At 47.9% G+C, this 24815-nt stretch overlaps 1 protein-coding gene across 5 annotated transcripts; it reads right to left on the minus strand.

Annotated features, from left to right (window-relative positions):
• Positions 1-284: 284 nt before the first annotated feature.
• MOV10 (Mov10 RISC complex RNA helicase) lies at positions 285-24638 on the minus strand. 5 transcript variants are annotated; one of them, XM_036921520.2, is made up of 21 exons: positions 20872-24638; positions 20551-20752; positions 9836-10039; positions 9333-9568; positions 8904-9162; positions 7737-7871; positions 6900-7068; positions 5986-6140; positions 5529-5705; positions 5271-5418; positions 4705-4863; positions 4354-4457; positions 4106-4203; positions 3800-4016; positions 2863-2980; positions 2466-2657; positions 2159-2233; positions 1164-1289; positions 997-1085; positions 688-809; positions 285-611 (listed from the first exon to the last, which is right to left on the minus strand). In XM_036921520.2, the coding sequence occupies exons 2-21, from the start codon at positions 20685-20687 to the stop codon at positions 520-522; spliced, it is 3012 nt and encodes a 1003-aa protein (XP_036777415.2). In that variant the 5' UTR covers positions 20688-20752; positions 20872-24638; the 3' UTR covers positions 285-519. The 5 variants fall into 5 exon arrangements, with proteins under 5 accessions (XP_036777415.2, XP_036777417.2, XP_036777416.2 ...); XM_036921522.2 differs by lacking the exon at positions 20872-24638 and adding an exon at positions 11821-11961 and having other exon boundaries at positions 20551-20698; XM_036921521.2 differs by lacking the exon at positions 20872-24638 and adding an exon at positions 11821-11961 and having other exon boundaries at positions 9836-10613; positions 20551-20698.
• Positions 24639-24815: the final 177 nt, after the last annotated feature.

Raw genomic sequence — 24815 nt, forward strand, 5'->3', positions numbered from 1 at the left:
GCCTCCTGGGGTAGGCAGGGTGGAGTCCTGGAGCAAAGGATGAGGTCATGCCTGGCTCCAGGCCTTGGAGGCGGGGGAGGGGAGGGGTCTGGAACCAGCTAAACTTAGAAGCTTTGTGGGTAGCTTCCTAGCCACCTCCCACTGGGTAACCTCCCCTGGACTGGGGGCTGGGTTCTTCTCTAGCAGGGAGGGTTTGGCCCTGGGCACGGTGAAACAGTTCCATCCTCGCCTGTGGGGTCAGCTTGGGAGTTCAGGAAGCTGGGGCCAGGCTGAGGAGACATGGAGGCTTTTGCATAGAACAAGATTTTGTTTTTCAGTTTTTCTTCCATCCCCTTCCCCCAATTGTTAGCAGCTTGATGTGTCATTCTCCCCAGCAGAGGAGGGGGTGGAATGGCTTGGGTTGTAAACTCCCTCCCCCAGCATTCCTGTCCCTTGGAGGGGCAGCTGGGCTGGGTTCTGGTTCAGGGTCGGGTGGGTGGTTAAGGCTTGGCTGGTGTGAGAAGGCCGGCTGCTGTGTCTTCAGAGCTCATTCCTCCACGCTGGCTCCACTTGCAGGGACAGGCCTCCTCCATCCTCCCTCTCCTGGGGCAGGCAGTCATGACTTTGGGGCCCTAGAAAGAAAGGAGGTGAGCTTTGTCTTCCTTACCTACCCCACTGTGCTCCCACCTTCCCCTTGGCTAGCCATACCTGAGGTAGAAGGGCTGAGCTTGCTCAGACCTTGGAGTAAGTTCTGTCCCTGCTGCAGGTCCAGTTTGGCAGGGAAGGGGCACCCGGTATACCCCCCATTTTCTTTACAGAACTCCAGAAATCTGTGGGGTACAGGGACATTGACACCCAGCTGCACAGGCTGGGCTGAGGAGCATCACTGAGGCTGCAGGCTAAGCCTTCATCGTGCCCCATGGCCTGTGCCTCTGGGCAAGACGCTTAAACTCTGTCAGGTAACTGAAATGAGAGAACTGCGGCCACCAAGAGGGATTATAGGGTGGGAATGCTCACGCTTTCCAGTCAGGGTCATGGCTCAGCAGGAGCGGGTTGCCCACCACGATGAGCAAAGCCTTGGCCCGGGTCACAGCTACATTGAACCTCTGGAAGGAAGATGTGATAGTCACGGGAAGTAAAGGTCCTAAGGAAGGAAGAACTCCTGCCACCACTAGCCCTCAAACCTTGGGGTTCTTTAGGAAGCCCAGGTTGAAGTCCAGATCCAGCTGCACAAAGCTCTGGCTGCTCCGCACAGTGGAGATGAGGATGACGCTGCGCTCCTGGCCTTGGAACTCTTCCACGGAGCCCACCTGGAGGGGAGAGAGGCGGGGCCTGAGACCAGGAGGCTCGGAGGAGAAGCCCCAACTCAGGGAGCTTCAGCTCCAAGTTGGGGGTGGAGAAGACCCCAGGCGAGGGCCACAGTGAAGCAAGGAGTCCTGACAGCAGGGAATGGGCCGGGAGGGTGCCATGGAAGCTCAATTCTGAAGGTGAATCCAGTTAAAAAGGTGGGGGCTGGAGACTTCAAAGAAAACAGGGCTGTAGGGGATACTGTAACTTACAGTAGAGTTTTTCAAACTTTCTGAATATGATCACTAAGTACTTGTTAAAAATATACCACCCAGATCTCCTGAATCAGAATTTCCAAGGAGAGGCCTCTAAATGCTCAAGTGCAGGTTTTCAGCCCTGGCAGCACACTGCATCACCTGAGGAGCTGTAAAAATACCAGTGCCCCAGCTGGCTGTGTTAATTGGCTGGGCAGGGTCATGGCACAGGAATAAAAGCTCTCCAGGTGTTTCTTATCTGCAGCCAGTGCTGGAACCACCACCTTAAAGAAAGTCAAAAGTTCTGACTAATTCAGAGGGTGGGAGAGGTGAGCAGGGACTCTATCACATGCTATGTCAGACACAGACTTTGGACTTTAGCCTTAGGGCAGAGGCCTCAAACCAGCTTTATCGTAAGAATCGTGGTGGGTGCTTGCTAAACATGCAAGCTTCCTGGGCCCATCTCAGACCTACAAGTCTCCAGGAGCGGCAGGCTTGGGAAGAGCCCTAGTTCTGCCTAGGCAGCAAGGGTGGGGCAGAGGCTGGTACATCAGAGCAGGAGCCTGAAGAGGTCTCTGGAAGTGGGGAAGTGAGGGGCTCAGAAGGCAGGGAGTAAATATGAAAGAAACTGGTGTCACCTTCAAGTCCTTGATGTCATCCAGTCCCCGAAGCTCCTTGTCAAGTTTGTTGATGCAATAACGAATTTTTTCCACCTGGAAGATGGGGACAGGTGCCTTTCTCATGCCATTACCCCACTGCAAGAGGGAGCCAGGCAGCTGGGGGGCAAAGAGGGAGGGGCAGCTGACCCCTGAACTCTTCTGAGTTACGGGGCCACCAGAAGCTTGAGCTCCTGGAACCTCTGCCTCATCGTCTGGCTATGAAGGAGGTGCCATCTTGCAGGAGGCGGGTGGGCGTCCCACCCTCGATGGGAACTGAAGGCCTAACCTGCTTCCGGTATGGGGAGATGATGCCCACACTTCGGGGGCTGAGGCGGGCTTTGCCTTTCTTGGAGGAGGGGGCCAGGAGCAGCTTCAGGTAGAAAGTGACCGTGGCAGCCTCTTCGGGGTTGAAGAAGGACGGGCTGTTGCCCTCACGCTCGTCCTTGCCCATTACGCCGTGAAAGATGATGGGGAAGCCCTGGACACAGGGTTAGGAGAAACCTCAGCAGGATCTCCCTATCTGCCATCCCAAACCCTTTCAGAGAATGTGGGATTCCAGGGCAAGGGGACAAAGGCATGGGCCTTGCGCTTCCACCCAGAGCCGCCTCCTACCTCGCGCCTTCGGCAGGAGGGCAGTTGGGGCAAAGGGGTGCAGCCTGAGCCCCTGCCCTGCTCAGCCTCACCTGTCGAGGCAGGCCCTCCCAGCGGCAGAAGCGCTCTCGGTCGACCTCGTTGGCGCAGGCCTGCAGCTCCCCTTCGTAATAGAGCCTGTTAGGAATGTCTAGGATGGTGGGGTGAGACCTGGGAGGCAGGAGGAAGGAAGAGAAGACCAGGGGCCAATTACCTCTGCCCCACCATCAGGGACCCCTGCTCTACCTGCCCGGGGCCCACACACGTTATCCTCCTGCCCACAGATAGCAGACTCATGCATCTCCAGGGTCTGCTGCTAGGCCCTGTTAACCACAGGAAGCAGAACCAAGTGTGGTTCCAAGGGGCATCTGGCCCATGGATTTCACAGACCAGTCAAATTTAGAAGAAAATGAAACAAGAAATTAGGGACACCACCCTCAGGTTTCAGTTTCACCAAGGAAGTATGGCACAAAGACAAGTATCTACTCTCACCATTATTTGATGAGATGATGTATTACATCCAAAAAGACAAGAAGTAATAGCACTTTTGCTAACATTTACTGAACTCTCAGTGGACTCATCTAAGGAACTGAGAATTTAGGAACTCATCTGAGCATTTTAGATGAATGAACTCATTGACTAAGGGAAGCACAGCTCTTTAATTTGAATAATAATGAAGCTATTGGAAAAAACTACATTGGCTGTATTTTTCTCATTTCTCCTTGGATTGCCTGGAAACTTCATTGGGGACCCACACCAGACACATCCCAATGTTGGGAACCACTGACCATCCTCCAATGGACAGATAAGCAAACTGCTCTAGAGTGAAGCCACTTTCTAAGTCACACAGTAGCAGTGATTCCACTAGAAAGAGGACCTCTGACCTTTCAGTTTATCTTCTTTATGCATCACACTGCCCCTGAACAACAGGAGCAGAGGGTGAGGCCCCAAACTGGGGCCCTACAGAGGGTGCCGAAGTGTAGGAATTACCTGTAGTTGCGTAGCAGCTTGGTTATAAACTGAGGGTTGTAGCCACTGGGGCCCTTCTTGTACAGGGAATTGTAGGTGAGTAGCCGCTCCAGCAGTGAGTAGCTCAGCCCGTGCCTCTGGGTCAGTGGGGAACGCAGCACAGGCCCCAGCTGCCGAGGGTCTCCTGCCAGCACCAGCTGCCCTCCTGGATTATCTGTTTCCTTGACTTCCATCAGCCCTGAGAGGCAGGGTAGTGTGGGGAGAAAGGTACATGGTGGGAGCCACCACATAGGGTGGTACACTCACAGCCCACCCTGAGCCCCTCACCTGCTATGGCCACCAGACTCTCGGGCTCCATGGAATGGCCAGCCTCATCGATGAAGACGTGGGTGAAGTGACCGATGGGAAACTGAGCTGAGACCAACCTGGGAGGTGTCAGGCCAGGCAGGAGTCACACCCAGACACCCAACTACCAAACTAACACTCACCCAAGACGGCCCCTCACCCCACTCTCCAGCCTGCTGCCTCTGTATTACATGTGCCAGCGCACACTCACGCACACTCACACACCCCACCTGCTGGCAGTAATGAGGGTGGTGATTAAGACACGATATTCCTGCAGTTTCTTCTTAGTGGGAAACACGTAATCCCCCTTCTTTGCATCCCAGTTACAGCAGGGCTGTGGGTTGTAAGGGAGAGGAGGAATCAGCCTGGCTCACCCATTCTTGCCCTCACTCTGACTCTGGGCCCCTCAGGCAATTTTATTCACCTCTCTCACTACATGTAAAGGTTAACTGAAGCCCTGGCCAACCCAAGGTCGCACAGAGTATCAGAATCCAGTTCTCCTAGTTTCCTAGCCCCAGCATCTACTCTGAGAGCCTTCCCGGCTCCTGCCATCCCTTGGCCCTTTGTACTTCCCCAGGTACCTTGATGTCCTCAGGCACCATGCAGATGTCCCTGCTGGGGGCCAGGAGGCGGCAGATGGCGCTGGGCAGGTGGACCCGGAGACGTTGACAGAGGAGGTCTGCCCCTGAGTTGGACGGAGCACAGGCCAGGACATGGGCTTTGGGCAAGTGCTTCACCACCTGGGTTGGGGACAAGAACAGTTTGGGAAGCAGCATCCTGGTCTCCAGGGGGAGAGGGAGAAGCACTGGTCATGACTCAGGTTGGCATAGTGTGGCATTTCCCTCCCAAGGCTGAGGGAAGTAGTGAAACAAAAGGCAAGTTCCAATCCCTAGCCCCCTGTTAATCCAAACAGCACTTTACTGCTATAAAACTGCTGGAATAAATATGCAAGTCTATAATCACTGAGATGTGAATGGTGACTCCAAGAGTTGTACAGTACCCAACATGTACAACAGTGCAACAGCCACGCTGACCCCTGATGCCGGCTCAGGGATGTTCAGGAAGCTGATGAGAACCATAATCAGAACCACTGCTTGGTCTCAGCGGCGAGTCAGAGTGTAAGCCCCAGTCTATGCTCAGGCCCCACCTGTTTGATAGCCTCCACCAGGGTGACAGTCTTGCCAGTGCCTGGAGGCCCAAAGATGATGTAGGGGGCTGGACGGGTGGTGCCCATGACAATGTGCTTCATGGCCTGCAGCTGCTCAGGGTTGGACTCCAGACTCCGGTCATACAGCCTGGCAGAGAGGCCAGGAACACAACATCATCCAGTGTCCCAGAGTCCTCCCTGACTCCATCCCGTGTCCCACACTCCAGATAGCCTTAGAGCCCCTTGCCACAGTCTCACTTGAGATTCACATCTGAGGGCAGCAGCGGGATCTCACGGGAAGCCACAGGAAAGAGCACAGGCCACAGCAGCCAGCGCCCTGTCAGCTCCAGAGCACGGTGCTGCACCCGTAGGGGCTGTCGGTTGAAGGTGAAGTTCACCTTGAACATCAGGCCATCCACAAAGCGGCTCAGGAGGCTTGGGGAAGGGAGAGAGAGAGGTGGGAAAGAGTTCCGGTGAGGGGGATGGGCAATAAAGGGCGGGACTCTCTCCATCCACCCAGACTCTACTCCCTCTTTCCAAGACCTCTAAGCAGTTCCTTCAGAAGCTGCTGAGGCATCTCAGGGTCCCCTTGGAGAAGAGCCTTCTGCTGTGTCCCTGGAGCCCCACTCATCTCAGAAGAAAACACTCCTCCCCTCCCCTGGCCTCAGAGAGATCTGTAGACCCTTCCAAGAAGCCTGGAGTTCCCCCAACCCACCTCATGGAAAAGCTTAGCTTGACACGGTCCAATTCCACCTTGTGCACAAAGCCCTTATAGGTGATGGAGTCCTTCTGGTGTGTCTCAGAGGACAAAAGGGCAAACAAATGGTCACCCCGCAGCACTGAGGGGCGGCTCTCGGTCACCCCGGGAACCTGTGGAGTGAACACAAGCAAGCTTCTATCCTAGGGATGGCCCCTTGGAGCCCAACCCATGGGCTTTCCACTGAGGTTCTGGCCTACTACCACAAGCCTCAGGGTGCTCTGCCTTGTCTCCCACCAGCAGGGCAAGTTAGGGGACAAGCAAGGAGGAGGTAAATCTGAGTAACTGCTCAGAGATGCGGAACCCAGGAGTCCTGGAAACCCTTCAGTGTACAACTTCCTGGGAGCCAGCTTTCCAGACCATCTGGTTACCCTTGTGGCGAGCTCAGTTCACACTCCACCTTTAAAATCTTGTTCAAAATGCAGTTCTTGCAGGACTTTTCCTCGACCATCCTCACCACCCATCACCCCACCTGTTGACTGAGTGCCTTCCTCAGCACTTGTGTGCAGGAATCCATTCTCATGTGTAATTCTGGGCTTATTAGAGCTGTAAAGGGCTCTGAGAATTATCCAGTCCAGCCCTGTACTTTTCAGATGAGGGAGCTAAGGTCCAGAGAGAGCAAGGGAATTGCCCAAGGCCACACAGTAGATGGTAGCAGTATCTGGACTAAAACCCAGGTCTCTCTCATTGCTTTGCTCTGATACTTCTCCTTGGGCCCAGGATGTCCACTCTTCTCTTGGCTGAGCCCTCTGGGGCAGGAACAACTTTATCCTTCCTCTTGTTTTGCCTGGCTGTCAGGAACAGTAGTCTGCCCACAGCCTAAGGGTTGATGACTCAAGCCCATCCTCCCCACACCCAGTCTGAGCCCGGACCTCGAGGGTGAGCAGCCTGGGGTTCTGGTCTGTGGGGTCCCAGATCATGGGCACTGACTCCAGGTCATAGTGCCGGATGTCATGCTCCATCTGCAGCTCCTCCAAGTGCAGCAGCAGCCGGAGCTTCACTTCATAGTTCCTCCACTGCAGGGCTGTCTCCAGCTGGGCCCTGGCATTGATGGTTGGGGGGTGGGAGGGGGCAGAAACAGGATTCACCAGGCAATCCCCATGCCCAGGAGCATCCACCCCCTCCCATCCTCAGCTCTGGAACTATGCAAACATCAGGAATCAGGGATGACCAAAAGGGTGGAGAAGGGGGAAGCGGTTGAAGAAGGGAGCCCTGGCTCTGCCTCCCGCCCTCCGATGCCTATCTTCCCAGCTGGTACCTGACTCAGCATTTGTAATGTGGATCCTAGAGTCTGGAACATTCTCCTCCCAAGATCCTCCTGTGTCTCATACCCTCATCTCATTCAAACGTCATTCTGTGCTCAAATGTCACCTTCTCAAAGAGGCCAGAACTAACTGCCCTCTGCAAAACAGCACAACCCTTCCCCCTACTCTGCTTTAGTTTCAGTTTAGCTTTAGTTTTATTCTTCATGGCACTCATCACTACATGAAATTCTGGGATAAATGCTCATTTCCCCTCACTAGAATGGGTGAGGAAGGCTTGCATGTGAACTATTCACCTTGAACTGTGCCTGGCACATAGTGCTCACTCAGCAAGGGACTGAATGAATGGGGCAGCAGGGCTGAGGAGGGAGATATGGGGCAGCGGGAAGATGCCAACAGAGACAAGACATAAAGGCAACACACAGGGTGCACAGGAGTGCCACTTACTTGATCTCAGCAATCTCCTTTGGGGCAGTGAAGATACTTGTTCCCTGAAGAAGGATGGGGAGAAGCTGCCGGAGGCGGGGGGGTGGGTAGTATGTCCCCAGCGCCATACTTAGCTCCAGGTCATAGCCCTTAGCGCTGCAGGAACGTGGGAAGAAAAGCTATCACAAACACAAGATTCTCACCTTCAGAGACTCTTGAGAAAGGCCCTCCCTGGAGGATGCATGAAGCCCTTCTGCAATACTGTCGCTGAAGGGGATCAGCAGCCTTTGTGCAAGGAGGCAGAACTCACTACCCCCTGAGGCTGCTCACTCCAAGGCTGAACCATTCTCATTTTTGGAAAGCACAATACTTGAAAAGTTTAAAAATATATAAATAAAATATATGTGTATAATATGTATATAAGTAATACATGTGCATTAAAGAAAAAAGTCAGAACATAGGAAATAAATGTGTAAATAAATACCATTCTCATCATCCAAGGAAAACCAACATTAGCTTTTTGGTAGGTAGCCTTTCAGACATTTTTGTCAATTTGTATTTTACACATATCATTGTTTGACAAAAAGAACACAAATGGTCTACAGTTTGCTTTTATAGCTCAGTATTTGTGTGTGTCTGTGTGTGTGAAAACATCTAGCCATGCCAAAAAGAGATGTCTATACCAATTACATGATTCAATTTGTAGGAAATATCCAGAATATGGTAATGTCCAAACCAACAGAGACAGAAAGTAGATGAGTGTTTGCTGAGGCCTGGGAGGGAGTAGGGAGCAAAGGGCTGCCAGCTGAAGGGTATGAGTTCGTTTAAGGGATGATGAGATGTTCTGTAATGGGTGGTGGTGATGGCTGCACATACCTGTGAATATACTAAAAACCAAGTGGACTGGACACACTTAAATGGGTGAAATGTATGGTATGTAAATTATCTCTTTTAAAGCTGTTAAAAAAAAAAGATGTCTAGCAAGGGTTGCCTAATAATCCATTATACAACTGAAAATGCTTAAAATTTTTTCACACTGTCCTCACATCTGCCACTCATCTGCAACTTTCTTCCTAGACAGAAAAGTTCTCTGAGGCCTGGAGGAGTTGGGAACAGGGGCTCTGGCTCCCAGCTCTGTGCTCTTCCTAAGGACACCCCCACCTGGACTGGGTTGGAGGGAGGAATTACCGGTCAGGTCTCTCTCCTTCCTCTATCCGGTTGGTCACTACAGGGTTTCCAGTGACCTGGGTCCGTGTGAAGGGTGTTGTGGGCTTCAGTTGTGCAGCCAGGGGACTGTGGGCGATGGCAGCCAAGAAGCGGGCAATGTAGAAAGTGCCAGTTCCTTCTGAACCCAGCTCCCCAGGTCCCAGAAGCTCCCAGAGCACTGTGGCTGGGAAGTAGCCCACAAAGCTGGTCTTACAGTGGATGTGGAGCTCATAGCATTCACCTGCAGGAGGATGGCTAAGTGAGTGGGGCTGGGGGATGAGTCCTCCCACCAGCATCTCTGCCCTGGACACTGCCCATCCCAACACAGGAGCCCACAGGACAGCAGTGGCATGGTACCAAAAGGGCAAGCCCCTATCCACTAGAGGCTCTTTCCCTTGGCAGCTCACTCACCAGGGCCCAGTGGGCAAGGCAGCTCCTGGTCTCCATTGTAGAAGGCAAACTGGGGGGTCCGGCAGAGTGGGAAGAGGTGGGTGAGGGTGACAGGCTGGGTTCCTCCATTCCGAAGCCTCAGGGTCAGCACCTCCTTGCGGTTCAAATCCAAGCGGATAAGGAGCTGTCCATCGCGGGCTTCATGGGGCCCCTGGACTTGCACGTCCACCCCATGTTTCCCATGAAGATACTCAGCCCTGGGGAGAGTAGAAATCAAGGGAGGGTGCTGGGACAGGAGGGGCCTGGACTGGGGATTGCCCTCAGGAAAAGTTTTAGGCTAGGGAGCCAGGCAAAGTGCCACCTGTGCTCCGGAAGCCCCCCTCCTCCCCTGAGCCCAGTTAGCTCCTTCCTTCCTTCCCTTTCCCCACTCCTACCCCACCTGCGGCAACCCATTCTGTCCTCAGCCAGACAGCCTCCCCACACCCTGGCCCCTCTCTACACACCGTCCTCATACATATACATACCTGTCATAAAAGATCTTGGCTAGCAGTGACTTGTGGTGTTTGCTGATATCTGACCCCCGCTTCATTCTCCCCCTTTCTGGGAACCACATGTCAGCCCAGTGGTCGAGTCTGAAGAATCTGACCCGAGTCTTGGTGACGTAGGCCAGATTTGCAATCTTCATTCCATACAGCATGGAGGAGAAGCCAGGGGTGGGGGTCCCAAAGCTGCCGGAAGCAGAGGACACTGGGAAGTGAGGGAAGGCAGGCCGGCAGGATGCAGGGAGGCATGTTGGGGAGGGCAGCTGAGGGTCGCTCGCCGTGGGACAGACACACTGGCCCTGCTGCAGAACAGGACAGGGCCCAGGGACAGAGACTCAAGCAAGGGATCATAAGAATTTTTAATGTATGGGAAGGCAGTGAGACTTCCCAAGACAAAATATGATTGTTTTAAATAGCAGGTTGTGGATCGTGCTTTTCTGAGGAGTTGATTTGGAGGACTAAGGGAAGAGAGAAAGAAATGAAGATTTTTTGGGGAAAACTATTTGGGACAGAAAGAAACAAACCACCCAGCAGAAAAAGCTAAGGTTAAGGGGAAGCTGAGGAAGTCAGTTCAGAGGGGTGGTCTGGGGTCAGCCTGATGGCGGAGAGTGAGAGCAGGGTCAGAGTACAGATGTCCAGGGTGTGTGGGCAAGGTGGCTGATCAGACAGCAGTTTCCACCCGAAGTCAAAGGGTGCAGGTGGAACCCAAGCAGGAAGGGAAAGGATCCTTGTCCAGAGATCAAATAGCTTGGCTTTGTGCCTAGAGAAGGTGAAGACAGGGAAAACTGGTCAGAAGGACAATAACCTCAAGGTTTAGAGCCTGGAATTCAGTTTAGTCAACTCAACAAACACTTACAGAGACCTGTTATGTGCCAGACACTGTGCTAGATGCTGGGAGTTCAGAGGCAGAGACCCAGCCCCACCTCGAGGATCGTGGACGAGCATGCCAATTTCTGCACGCTGCCTGGAGCACGGGAGGTTGGCTTCCTGGGCAGCCCGGGGCCAAGGAGGGGCACCGAGCCCAGCCTGGGGGCAGGGGTGGGTGTCCAGGAGGCTTCCCCAGGTGACAGCATCAAAACTGAGTCCTGAAGGATGGATGGGTGTCAACCACATGCAAGAGGGAGAGCAGTTATGAGCCAAGGCGGTGGCGCAGGCAAGAGCAAGTGCTGCCTGGGCTGGGGGACACCCACTCTGCCACTAGCTGGGTCACCTTGGGTCACTTCACCTCTCAGGGCTTCACTTTCCTCCCCTGTAAGATGGGGACAAGGACAGACTTACCTTGCCAAGGTGTGAGGATCACATGAGGGTCAGACATGGCAGTGTCCCCTTAGCCCAGTGCTTGGCACATAAGGAGATCTTAGTAAGGTGTGTGCTATGATTAGTACCACACACAGTCTGGTTGCACTAGAGTGAAAAGTGCAAGAAAGGAGTGGCGGGAGGCAACAGAGGTGGGCAGAGACCAGGTCACACACAGTTTTGCATACCAGGCCATGAAGCCTGGACTTGACCCTGAAGGCCAGCAGTCCTCCTCTCCTGGCACCCAGCAACCGGAGGACACCCCCACATGGAACATACTTCATGGACAATTCCAGATATGGACTGCTAACCACCCTCCCTCAATGCTTTGTAGGGAATGAAAGAAAATTCTAGTTCCTAAGAACCATGGTAATCTCTATTTAACTATGAAGGCTAAATCAGCGCTGTCACTCACTATATATATATAATGAGGTCATTTGTGGTACAGACATTTCCCTGGTGCCCCCTGCCTGTAACTCTGCCCCTCCCCACACCCCAAGCAAATGAAAGTGATGAAATTCAGAAAACTTTGAATTGGCTCTAATTTGTTTTTTTAAAAAAGATAATAAATCACTTGAAAACATAACAGTATGTTCAGTATATGTTAGCTACTATTATTAGTATTTATATTAGTAGTCACAGTAGCAGGAGTAGGAGTAGTAACAACTTACTTTCAGCCTGCATCAGAGGCTACACTGTGGTTACAGAACCACTGCGGTTGGTGGGTTTTAAGCAGGGGAGTGGCAAGATCATATTTGCATTTCAGATCACTCTGGCATCTGGATTGGAGGATGGATTTGCTGGAGGCAAGACTGTAGGCAGGGAGACCAGTTAGAAGAAGGCCATTGCAACAGTCAATTAGAAGATGACAAGGGCCTGAATAATGCAGTGGGAAGGATAGACCAGATGGGATAATATTTAGAATGTAAAGTTAGCAGAACTTGGTGACTGACAGGAGAGGGAATGGAAGCTGGGAAGAGGAAGGAGTCTAGGACAACATTCAAACTAACGGCTTGGCTCCGGAGGGTGATTCTTGAGATAGGCAGTGAAGACAGAAGGATGTGGTCGGAGGGACTGACCACGACATTTGGGGTTGGATATGCTCAGTTTGCGAGTTCTGTGATCCAGAGGCAGCTGGCTCTGCAAGTCAGAAACCGAGAACTCAGGCCAAAGTCAAGGTTACAGCCTAACATTTGGGAGTCCTTGGGTAGTAGTCAGGTCCATGGAAGTGTCTGGGATTTCTCCAGGGAGGGTGAGTAGTCAGAGAACAGCTGAGGTCAGGACAACCCAAGGAGGAAAAGAAAACAGAGAAGGAGCCCCCAAGAGAGGGAGGAGAGTCTAGGAGGAAGTCTCAAAATCAGGCATCAGGCTCAAACTCTCCTGAGAGTTTTAACGGGACTGAAATCAGGAGGTCATCAGCAACTTGCCCCCAAACCCCTTGGTCAGCAAGTCAGGAAGTTCCATGGATGGGACACAAATTCAAATGCCTGCAGAAGTCAGGCTCTAAGGATATCTTTGCTACTTGCAGCCCTCACAGGTACCTGCAGCGTCCCATTTTTGAGTCACTGGTATAAGAAGGGACTACACATCCCTCATAACTCCCCTATGTTCAAACACCATTGCAGCCACTAGGAAATGAAGCCTGGGTTCTCAGCTTCATGCTGAGGTGGAAACAGGGCTCAGAGAGGGCTGAACAAATGGGGGAACATGTGCTCTTTCTAAAGGTGGTAACTGCTACTCATCCCCAGACAGATGTTGCCAGCAGGAAATGCAGGCCCAACAAGGCCATATCTCCTGGCTTTTAAGAGTAACCCAAATCAAAATCTTACTGTGAAATCTATAATTTTTGGAACTTCTGTGTGGGCACATGGGCAGGAGGGACTCAACTCTGCAAGTTTTGCAACTTCCATGGGAGCTACCACCTAAGTATTTCTCAGCTTATTCTAGTCCCTATGTCTGTTATCACTACCCAAATTCACCTATCTCTGGTCTAAGGTGGCAGCCATTAAAAAAAAATTGTTTTAATCACGAATTTAGTACATACTTGCTGAAAAAAAGCCCCAATTCTTGAACTGTATACATGTAGTCACTGAGATTTCTAGGGAAAAAAGATGAGCAATTCAGTGGAAAAACTGAATATCCAACTTAAAGAATAAATCCAGATGACCAAAAAATATGGGAAGATGCTCCAAAAGAAAACAATTACAATTAGAGTAAAAATGAGATACCATTTTCCCCCATTATACCAATAAAAACAGCAAGTAGTCTGTAACATGTATTGTTATAATATGTAGAAAAACGGACTCTCATACATCGTTGGTAAAAAGGTGAAATGTTACAACTTTCTGGAAAACAATCTAGCGACACCTCCTAACATCTGAAATATAGGTGTCCTTTAATTTAAGAATCCCATTCCTTGGAATGTGTCCCATGGAAAGAAAAGTCCCAGCATATAAGGACATATGCACAAGGATGTTGTTGATAGTGGATTATTCACAGTGGCCAAGAACTGGAAACAAGTGCCCATGAGTAGGGAGATGGAATGAATAAACTAAATCCCCTGTTGTGGAATATTATGCAGCCATTAAAAAGAACGCATCATGCACACTCAAATGGCTAAAATTTAAAAGGCTGACAACACAAAACATCTATAAGGATATGGACACACCAAAATACCCATGCACTGTTGGTCAGAATATAAAGTGGTACAATCGGGAAAAAGTTCTGAAGGTTTCTTGCAAAACTAAACATATATGGTAATATCCTGATTTTTAGTGAAAAGAACATATTACTGTATTATGTGTGCAATAAAAATTCATTTGAAAAAATGCAACTAGAACACCAAGTGTACACCTAGCACTGGCATTTATTGAATAAATACTTGCTGGGAGAACGGGAGAAAGAAGTATCAAATAATTCCAGACTGTTATTTTACAGATGACACTAAAAACACTGACCTGCTGGCTGGCATAAAGCATCACCATGCAATGGCTTAGAATGTTAGATATCAGGTTATATATATTGTCCAAACTTGGATAATAGAGATAAAGAAAGGTAGATGGTAGAAGGGAACTAAAATGCATGAAGACACAGTCACACTACTTTTGGATGGCTGTCTAGGAGTCATTAGTTGTATGCAACACAATAAATTACAGCTGATTTAAGTGAACGAGCTATTTACTAAATTGCTGGGAAGTTTGGAGAAATAGGCTCCAGAAATGGGCAGGAACTATAAAAGGCTGAGCAGCCTAACCCCAGACATGGTCACAAGAGAAGACCACAGCAGAAGACTTTGCTGCCACCATGAAAAAAGAGGTTAAGGAATTTGCTCAAGATTGAAAACAAAAAAAGTAAACCTGTATCTAACCTACGACCAGGCAATCCCACTCCCAGGTATATCCCTGGGTAAATTCATTCTTGTACAAGAATGTTCATGGCAATTGTATCCAAAATAGCCCCCAACTGAAAACAATGTCCATGAACAGGAGAATGGATAAGCAAACTGTGATTTAGATCATATAAGGAATACTACCCAGTAATAAACTCCTGGTACACAACAACAACATGGATGACTCTCAAAACCATTATGCTGCAAGGATGCCTTACACAAAAGAAACCATACTGTCTGATTCCATGAAATAAAGTTCTAGAATAGGCACTATCTCAAAAAAACCTGAGGAGTGGTTTCCTCTGAGTGGTACCGGTGAGAAATGGCTAGGAAAGGAGATGCGGGAACTTTCTGGGATGAGGACATGTCTGATAGCTTGGTAGGGAGTTGCAGATGGGTATATGGATTTGTTAAAAGTTACCAAATGGTATACTTAAAAGTTGTCCATTTCATTGTATGTAAATTACTTTAAAAGAATTGTAAACAAATTTTGAACTCTCATAGTTAATAACAATCATGCTGAAGTGTTCAGGGGTGAAACGCACAGACGTCTATAACTTACTCTGAAATGCATAAAAAAAAATTGAGAGGGATATATCTATGGGTAGATGTGCAAAATGTTAATTAAGAAATCTAGGTAAGTTACTTCAATTTTTCTTCATGTTTGAAAGTTGTCATAATAAACTGTTGGGGAAAAGCTCCAAAAGTGCATTTGAGGTATATAACCAGACGATTAGGAATACTGTTGAGTAAGAAAAGCGGGATGTGGAAAATGTGTATGATATGATTCTTTTAAAATACAACAACCTCCATAAAAATACCTTAGTTGACATCATGAGTTACCTGAGCGTGCGCAAGAATGTGGAAATGGAGGTGGGATGCTGATATAAAAATCAGGGGTCTACAATAAAAAAAGGATATATTACCATGATCCCATGTGGGTAAAATGACATAGGTGTGATGGAACTATGTGCACATCAAGAGATAAATGAAAGGGTGGTCACCAAAAGTATCACAAACATTTAAACAAGACAAATATTAACATTAAACATTAAGGGCCCCCACTCCCTCATTCCCAGCTATCTGCTTTACTGTTTCATGTGCATTTCCCCAGACTTTATTCTATGGATATAAAGACATTACATTATAAGCCCACATATTTTTCATATGTGCTACACATACTGTTCTGCAACAAATTTCTTTTACCACGTGGACATCCTTCCATGGCAACATTTTACCAAGCCACCTCGCCCTTAAGAATGACTGCAAAGGATGGTACAGTATGAACACATTGGGGTGTGTTTAATATTCATCCAGTGGCAGCCAGGCACTTAAAATTTTTGGCTATTTCAAATGTTACAATAACCATCCTTGTACAAAACCTCTTGTACTAGTAGGTGAATTATGGGACAGATCCTTTAAGTAGAATTTCTGGGTCCAAGAGAATGAATCTTTACAACTTCGGAAACTTTGGCCAAACTGTCCTCTAAACAGGTTACACAAACTTAATGTTCACTAACAAGAATTTGAGAACACCCTTTCCCCAGACCCTAATATTAGAAACCTTCTTCAATCTTTATTTTTGACAAGCTGATAAGCAAAAAATGTGATCTTGCTTAAACTTGCATTTCCCTAATCACTAATTATAGTCAAAAATCTTTCCTTCTGTTTATTAGTTTTTTGTGTTTCCTTGTGTGAACTGCCTGATCTTATCATTTTTCTAAGCCCTAGAAATTGTTCCCCCTACTTCTGGCTTCACACTCCTCTCCTGGTCCATCCTGTACACTGGCAGGAGTTATGATCAAACATAAATCAGTTCATGTCCCCCAGTTATGACTCCTCAGCCTTCAAGACCACCTCATCCTTTAGGCATACTGGATCCTCTGCATAAACAATGATAATGCAAACACAAGAGTATCATCAGCAACATTTACTGAGCACTTACTGTGTGCCTTTCTAAGCCCCTACATGCATTATCTCGTTTAATCCTCACAACAACCCTTTGAGGTAGCGACTATTACCATCCCATTTTAGAGAAGAAACTAATAAGGCAGAGGTCCGCATCCCACATGGGGCTTCTTAAGAAGTGCTCAGCCATTCCCAGCTACTTGTACCACTGCCACTCCCCTGCAGACTTCTGCGGCTGGAGACATCCTTGGTCTGTAATGCCCTGCTCTCGGCCTGTTATTTGTTGGGTGAACGATGACTAATAGTTTCAGAGGCAATGCAGGAAGAATAATAGCTAGAGGAATGGAATGGTGTTTCAGAACATAGTATCAGATCTGGAAGCGGCCTTAAAGGGACATCAAGTTCTGTATTCTACAAACTGTGGGTTGCAACTCTTGTTAAGTAGGTCAAGACCAGGATTTTTACCAAACTGAAGTAAAATAGACTAAAAAATATCAGAGGGTAGGGAGTGAGGCTACATATTATTTCAAGGACATATACTGTTTGGTGAAAGCTGTGTAAATCAAGCCTCAAAGTAGAGTATACTTTTTACTGTGGATAGAGGTCCAACCACCAAGCCATTCTCCATGCCAGAAGCCAGAATCATCTTTCTAACTCCCTGATTTTTCTGTCAGCCTCCTACTTTTAAACTTCCTGTGCTTTCCTCTTAGATTAAGAATAAAAGAAAACAAACAGAAAAACCCCAAACAGTGCCTCTCAGTGGCCTCACAGGTCCTGACGGATACTGCCTCCCTCTTGCCCCATGTCACTGGGTTCTTTTCGTCCGTAGTCTGCGAGTGCTGTTCCTCTGTCTGGAATGCTCTCCCTGGCTCCTTACACTTAACTCTCAGTTATCCAGCAAGATTCTGTTCTAACATCACTTATCCCAGAAACCTCTGATTCCTGGATGAGGCCAGGTCTCCAAGTTACTCATTCTCAATGCATACAGGACTTTTTCTTACAAGCACTTATCACAGCAGTAATTAAATAATTATGTTTAATTGCTGCCTCATTCCTTAGTTAGGTTCCTTCTGTGTATCTACAGCAAATTTTGCTTACTCATATATAGGAAGCATTCAGCCCATTAATTGTTCAATAAAAGAACAAGTGTCTCTTGCCTGAGACAAGACTGATCTTTCTTCAGGAACTTGTCATGACACCAGTCCTTCCTCCTACAGTAGATGCCTCACCACCACTGCACTAATGACACTACCACTTCTGAGGCCTGTGCAATGCCACACAGGGTGGATGCTTGCCTGCAACAGCTCATTTGGGCTTCACACAACCCTGAGAGAACAGCATTGTTTTACACACTTAACAGGAAAATTTAGACAAGAGTTCAACATCAAGTGCAACTAGTAAGTGACAGAACCAGGATTTGAACTCCAGCTACCTAAACACTCTATTAGCACTTGCAGTACAATGTTACATGTTTGCCTACAATATTTAGAGGCAGGAACCAAGCCAGGCACAGGCACACAGTAGAACCTCATTCAATACTTGCTAGATGAGTAGTAAGGGATGGCAAAAGACAAGAGCTGGGAACAGAGTAATTCAAAACATCATAAAATAACCTAGTTGGGAGGCTCTCCCTAGACTGGTAAGATATGCCCTTCCTCTGCTATAGCCTATTCTCTTGTAGATCAACTCTCCTTACTAATTCAATTCATTGCTGCAAGCATTCATTTACTGAGCATCTATTATGTGCAAGGCTTCATGCTGGTGGCCCAGGAAGGGTGCAAATATGAAGGCTTGTCCCTGCCTTCAGAGAATCTCAGTCTGCTGGGGAAGAGAGCTACATACTAGTTCTTGTATCTCACATAAGGCAAAGTGTAATCAGGCTATGACCTGGGTGTGAGGACTGAGCTTTGGGAGCCCCAAGGAAGAAGCAATGAACTCCCATTGGAGGATGTGGCTTGATGTCACAGCATTCCTGCCTGGGCTTTAAAGGATGCGTAAGAAAGTTCTCTCTAATAAGAACACAGATCTCCTCCACCTGGAGTGGGGGGAGGAAGGGTGAAGGGGCCATGTTGAATGAACCTAGTTCTGTATCCAGAGTGACACAAAAGCATAATTCTTTTTATTTTAAAAGTATATACTTTAAAAGGACAGTCTTTAAAATATTCTAAGATAAATACCTTGTCCTCCTCAATGTTTCTCTTTTCAAGGCAAACTTTCTGTTTCTTTGACTGGGTCTCAAGATAGAGTATCAATCAACATAGAAGCCTTTCTTCCTCCTCCAAGTCCTAAAACTGTGTCTATCCTTCCAAGGCCAAGGTCAGTGCCATCTTCTCCATCGAATTCCCTAATAATTACAAAGATATGGCATCTTACTTGCATAAAAGCCAAGTGCATATAGTAAAAATTTAGATCCCTAAACTCACCCATAATGTACGGTATACATAGTTTTCTGTAGGCAATCTGCTATTGCCTGTTTTTGCCCAGTATTGGAACATACTGTGTATCTTTGGCTTAGAGCTGACAAAGCCTCTCTTAACCAAACTTCGGTCGGGTTCCTCTGAACCCTCTTCTTGATTAGGCCTCAACCTTGCCACCCTCCCCCAGCAGCCAGCTGCCCACCCCCCTCTTAGTAATTTTCCATCTGTTCACTGACCCTCCCCTTCACTGTACTGTTGGCTATAAATTACCAGCTATCACTGGTGTATGAGTTTAGCTAAATCTCATTCCCCTACTGCAATACGCCTACAATAACAGTTTTGAATAAAGTCTTCCTCACCTTTTTAACAAGTATCAAAAAAATAATTTAACAGAGCCAAAAGTAGTTGATTTATGTTCAGAATCATGCTGCACTTATTTTTTGCAGAAACAGTAAATTCACAGATGCGTACAGTGTGGATGATTCAACGGGTAATTGCTCTTTCCTTACTTTCCTCCAGCATTTTTCTTATCTCTACAACCCTCATGTTACTTTATCATTTATTTTAGTATAATGTGTGCATATCATAGCCATTTTGCTCCCCTGGGACTGCGTATTTTTCATCTTTGTTTCACACACAGAGCCCAGCACAGTGTGGGGGCACAAACCAGGTCATCATCATTGCCTCTTATTCAGATGTTGCTCAAGCCTGTTAATAAGTGTGACCCTCGTTATTGAAAACAATATCCAGATATGCTCTGGTCAATATGGAGTCACCACCTCCTCCCCCAACCCCAAAACAACACTTCTTTCAACAGCACTTAATACTTCTTTGGCTCTTTTTAGCAGCCATAACGGCCTTTTGGTCTGCTACCACCCAAAGTCTTTTGCAGGCGGCCTGTTATGAAGCCTAAATTCCCATTACTAGTTATTATTTGTGTAAGTCTTTACATTTATTCCTGTTAAATTGTTTCTTGGTTTTTGGCCCAAGGCTGCAGTCTGTTGATAGAGGTGCTTCTGAAGCACAATTCTGTGGTTTGACGGAGAGAAAACTTTAATTTTTCAGGTGGATGGTAACAGGAAAGGGGGACCAAACAGCCTGCAGCGCAGGGTGAGAAGGACCCTCCAGGAGCCTGGCCCCGGCCCCCAGCTCCATGGAGAAGCCACAGGTGCTCATGGAGGTTTCGTACGTACGTACACGGTGCCCTTTCCTTCTTTTCCCACTGAGATTCTCCCTCCTACACTGTCCCTTCAGCTCTCTGGGAGAGTGGGCCGCGGAGGAAGCAGCAGCCCCTCAACAAGGCGACGGGGGTCCCCGTAAAGCCCGCGTCAGGGCTTGCCGCCACCAGCAGGCAGCTCGCTCCCCGCGCGCCCGCTTAGCCTGGGCCCGCTCCCGAGTCTCCCCTCCCCCACGCCCGCGACCCGGGCCCGCGGCGCCGAGGGGGCGGGCTGCGCGGGAGGCTCTCCGCGGGGACTCGGGGCAGGAGCCCGGCCAGGGCAGAGCGGGCGGCGCTGGCGGGGCGTGGGCAAGGCGCGGGAGGGGAGGTCGGCACCGCCCCGGGACGGGCCTGAGCCACTCGGGGAGCTGCGTCTCTCTGAGCCCCGAGGCGGGAAGGTTGGCCCCGCCACGGGGATCGTGGCGGCAAGCTGGGCGCACGATTCTGGGCCGGGGAGTGGGCCGGCGCGTACCTGATCTTGAAGTCCCGGTTATAAATAGTCCGAAGCCGCTCGCGATCTGTCTCCATGTCCAGTCCCCGAACGACCAGGAAACTCTCGAAGCTCTGGCCCGTCTCCCGGAGCTGCCGGCAGCTGAACTTACTGGGCATCGCGGCGGCGGCTGCGGCCCAGGCAAGAGGGTCCGTGGAAATGAAACTGAAAGTCGCCGCCGCGGCTGGAAGTTGGCGGCCGTAGGATGAGGGTGCAGCAGGGGGAATGCCCCCTAACTCTGACCTCCTGATCCCGCAGGCTGTCTACTCCCCACCAGGCTTCCCTCCTCCTTTCTTTCCCTACCTGAGCCTTCCCTTCGGTTTCTCCGTCCTATCCCCTCCCCCTCTGCCCATTAACTCTTTACTAAGGAGTCTGACCCCTCCCTCAGGGCCCTCCCCTTACCCCAAGCTCCCTCCCCTGGCTTCTAGTCAGAAGGTAGCTACCGCTGGGGGCTCCCTGAACAGTCCCGTAACACTTCTAAGCCGCAGCTAGGGCTACTCCCACGCCCACTCCCAGAGCCTCCAGACTTGAAAAGGAGAGCAAAGGGCAGCTGCTGGGACCCGGGTCGGCTGCAGCTGGGCTGGGGCAGTTCACCCATGACCCCCACCAGACTGCCAGGGACAGGAACAAGTACGGCAGTGAGCGGCACGCCCCCCTTCCCCCGCTCCCCTACTCCGGCTTTCTGGACGCAGGGAAGGAGGCAGAAGAGCCAAAGAAGTTTGGGGGAAAGAACTAAGTGCCTCTGAGATAAAAGGTGTGTACGTGTGGGAAGGAAGGACAAGGGACTCCGCCAGGGCGACGTCATTACTTTTCTCTGCCACATAGGCTTCGTTAATGGAAAGGCTGGTGATCCCTACCCTTGAGCCACGCATTGGGGCACGTAATTACACTCCAGTCTGTATTGGTCTTTAATTAATGCTAATATATAAGTAAGGGTTGGCCCAGTCATCAAAATATTCGGTTCTGAAGAGCAACAGACTGTTATGTTAGGCAATAAATGGTTAACAGCTCCAGCATCAGTACCTGGATAAGTGAAAGGCCGGTGCTTCCGAAGGCAAGCTATTAAAATAAAGGTGTGGGGAGGGGAGTGCCCCCAACAAGCCTCATCTACTTATCCTCTGGAGTAACAAACACACAACGCTAGAATGGGGCAGAGATTAAGTTATATAAACATTTTAACAAATATACCAGAGTTCCAAATACACCAAAGGTAAGTGCTGTTCTCCAAAGTAATTCCCTGTAAGAGGCCACACACTCATCTTAGTCTGAGGAATGCTAGAACCCAGGCCATGCTCCAGCTGAGCTCTTCCCGGCCCCAAAAGCAACTAGACCAAGGAATAACAGGCTCTGGCAACAGGAAATGCAACATCAGTGGGGACTAAGGGAAAACAGCAGGGGAAAGCATGTCTCAAAATGTAGGTCTTAGAAACTGATTTTGCAAGGTAGAGGAAAAAGCCTGGACAGTAGCCAAAAAGATTTTACCATTTTTCTCCCCCAATTACCTAGTGAGGTCTGAGAGTAGTCAAGAGGGTGCACTTCTCAAAAAAGCTTTGTTACTTAGCATTTCCAAAACCCAAACTGAATTTCTGGCTCTATTCTGCTCAGCCAATCTGTCCCCAATATTGCTAATACATAACCTCCCCACTCTCTCTGGTTAGGCCAATCTCCCTGATTTTCTTAAAACATATATAATATAGCTGTAGTATGGTCAAAACTTGGTTAAAAACGTGATGTTAAGTGGCTTTAATTACAATGGAACCTCTCTAGACCAGTGTCATCTGGAGAAATACACTTCACATGGAGTTGTAATTGTTATTTTCATGCATGGCTGTCTAGATGTCTTTATCTAGAATGGACTTCCTTCCCACCTTTCATACCCAGCTCAGATCTCACTTCCGTGAAGCCATCCCCAAATCCATCTGCACTTGTAAGAATCTACTTTGAAGTAATAAGTTTGATTTTAGTATGGGTCCAAATAGCACTGAAGGCTATCTGAAAGTAACTTTGGCCAATGATGTTACTGGAATAAACCTACAGAGTCTCTAAAGGTAACTACTTTGCAAAACTTTAAAAGCTCTGTTTTCTTTCATTGTAATTGGAATTAAATTCGACTTTAATAAATGATTTCTCTGTAATTCTAATTACTCCAATACATGGGTCCTACAATTCAGCATTAGAAGTTTCTCTAACTTTATTTCAACTAGACTATACTTCCTAAGGCAACTAGAAAAGTAAATTGAAATGCTGAAATTGGCCAGTCTACAATAGACCAGAGGCTGTTAGCAGGTAGTTGATCATTATTTAGATTTGGTATTTGCAAATTCATCTACCCATTAAAACTTATTTCTAACCCCAAATCACTACTTGCAGTACCTTTGTAGTCATTCATGTACATGTGCAGGGCGGAATATTCTAAGATGCCCAATGTGCATGTTCCTAGTGGATGTGGAACAAGGCAATCTTCTTGTTGCAGCCCACATTATAAACAAATGCCCTTTTTGTTATCTATTTTGCAGTCACATATTTTGAATTTTCATGCTTTTCACTAGCAATTTCACTTCTAATTACCCCAAGACTATATAGAGCTTGAACTGCTACCTAGTTTTCCTAAGCAGAAGGCTGTGGTACGCTTTGGAGAGAAATCCCGTGTTAGATAAGCTTTGTTCAAGAATGAGTTACAATGCTGTTGGCTTTGAGTTTAATGTTGATAAATAAGCAATGTATGTTGAGGTGATTTAAATAGGAACACATATAAAACAGGATTATATATTGATCAGTTGGCAAATATCAGAAGCTCAAAGGAACTTAACCCTGGATTTCCTCTAGGAACAATGTTTCAGTATTTGTTAATTCACAGTTCCCTGACAATTTCACATAACTACAGTGAATAATGAGAATCAACAGTATATTATACACTATGGGAATGCTCTTTTATATATTAGATTTGAAGAGATTTGAGATTGGTTTCTGCCCTCTAATAGCTAGTATCTTTTTATACAAACCCTGTCTGTTCAAGGGAGAACAACTTATCTTAAGAGACCATCCAGTTTTCTGTATTTACCAATCTTCCCTTCTTTTTGATTTCCCAAGGAAGCTGGCAGTTCTATAAAAAATTATAAATTCGTAAGTCAGCATCAGGTATGTATCAATCTTTTTTGAATTTGGAAAGAATGTGCCAAATCTTGCCAAGTATTTCCTGAACCTAGTAGAGTCCAGCATCCAAGTTCTAGATCATAAAATGGAGAACAGGCACTGGAACTAGGCAATTAACGGAAGTAAAACCACCCAGACTCAAATGAAATAAACAGTCTTCAGCAGTGTAATTTCAAACCCAAGTACAGGAATGAGAGCTCACAGAAAACTCCTTTCCGTCTGGCTGGGAAGCCTTCCCCCTTTGATACCACAGGCTGATTTCAGCAGTATGTGATATGATAGACACAATTCAAGCAAATACTCTGCTGCAGGAGGTTGAAGAAGTCAGGTGTCTGCAAGACTTGGTAAGGTGGGTTCATTTCTTCCCAGTTAGACAAGTAACTAAGGGGTTTAGAGGGCCACGAGATTAAGAGTTTCTCAAAGGTCTGTATGGGATAGCCTGGGGACAGGCTGATAGAATGAATGAATTAAAAGCAAAGGCAAGAATGTTTGAATCTGTTTGCACTGTAAGTACAGAGTGTAATACAGAAAATATCTCTCAAAAACGTGGGACTTTGAACTGGCCTTAGATGGAAGATGAAGCACTGAAACTCCTCTGGTTCTCTGCTGGGACCAAAATAAAAGCCTTTCCTACATGTCTATAGCTAAATTAGGCTTATATGAAAGGAAAGCAGCATTTAGAGTTAAGTCACCGTTAAGTATTACCCAAGTTCAAGGTATAGGGAATTCTTCTATTTCCAGCCTAGTGACTACAACCATACTTTCTTGCTTTCTGAGTGATAGCGAAGGTAACTAGATTTTTCCTTTGGACAGAAATGGAAAACCTGAAACAAAACTTAAGAACCACCTGCAGTCTGAGTGAAGAGTAGTATGATATACAGAGACACTGCACAAACTTTAAAAAGGGGGGGGGGTCTGTTCTTTGAATGTCTTTGGATATATCCTGAATCCATAATAGTTTAAGGCAGGAACCAATTTTCAGAAACCCTGAACATTCTCATCAAATAAGATAAAATAGAGTTCCACATCTTACCTTGAGAACAAAGGTTGAAGAGATCATCAAAAAGTTGAGACTCAGACAATTAAGAACAAAA

The sequence above is a fragment of the Manis pentadactyla genome, chromosome 4 (assembly GCF_030020395.1).
Source record: "Manis pentadactyla isolate mManPen7 chromosome 4, mManPen7.hap1, whole genome shotgun sequence".
NCBI classification, from domain to species: Eukaryota; Metazoa; Chordata; class Mammalia; order Pholidota; family Manidae; genus Manis; species Manis pentadactyla.

What these genes read in the sequence shown, in the direction of transcription:
- MOV10 (XM_036921520.2), bottom strand. Translation starts at nt 20,687, where the DNA reads ATGCCCAGTAAGTTCAGCTGCCGGCAGCTCCGGGAGACGGGCCAGAGC. An exon ending in AAGCTAAGCTTTTCCATGAG is followed by an intron (nt 5,706 to 5,985) that starts GTGGGTTGGGGG and finishes CCCTTCCCCAAG; the next exon opens with CCTCCTGAGCCGCTTTGTGG. An exon ending in GCTCAGCCCTTCTACCTCAG is followed by an intron (nt 612 to 687) that starts GTATGGCTAGCC and finishes CTTTCTTTCTAG; the next exon opens with GGCCCCAAAGTCATGACTGC.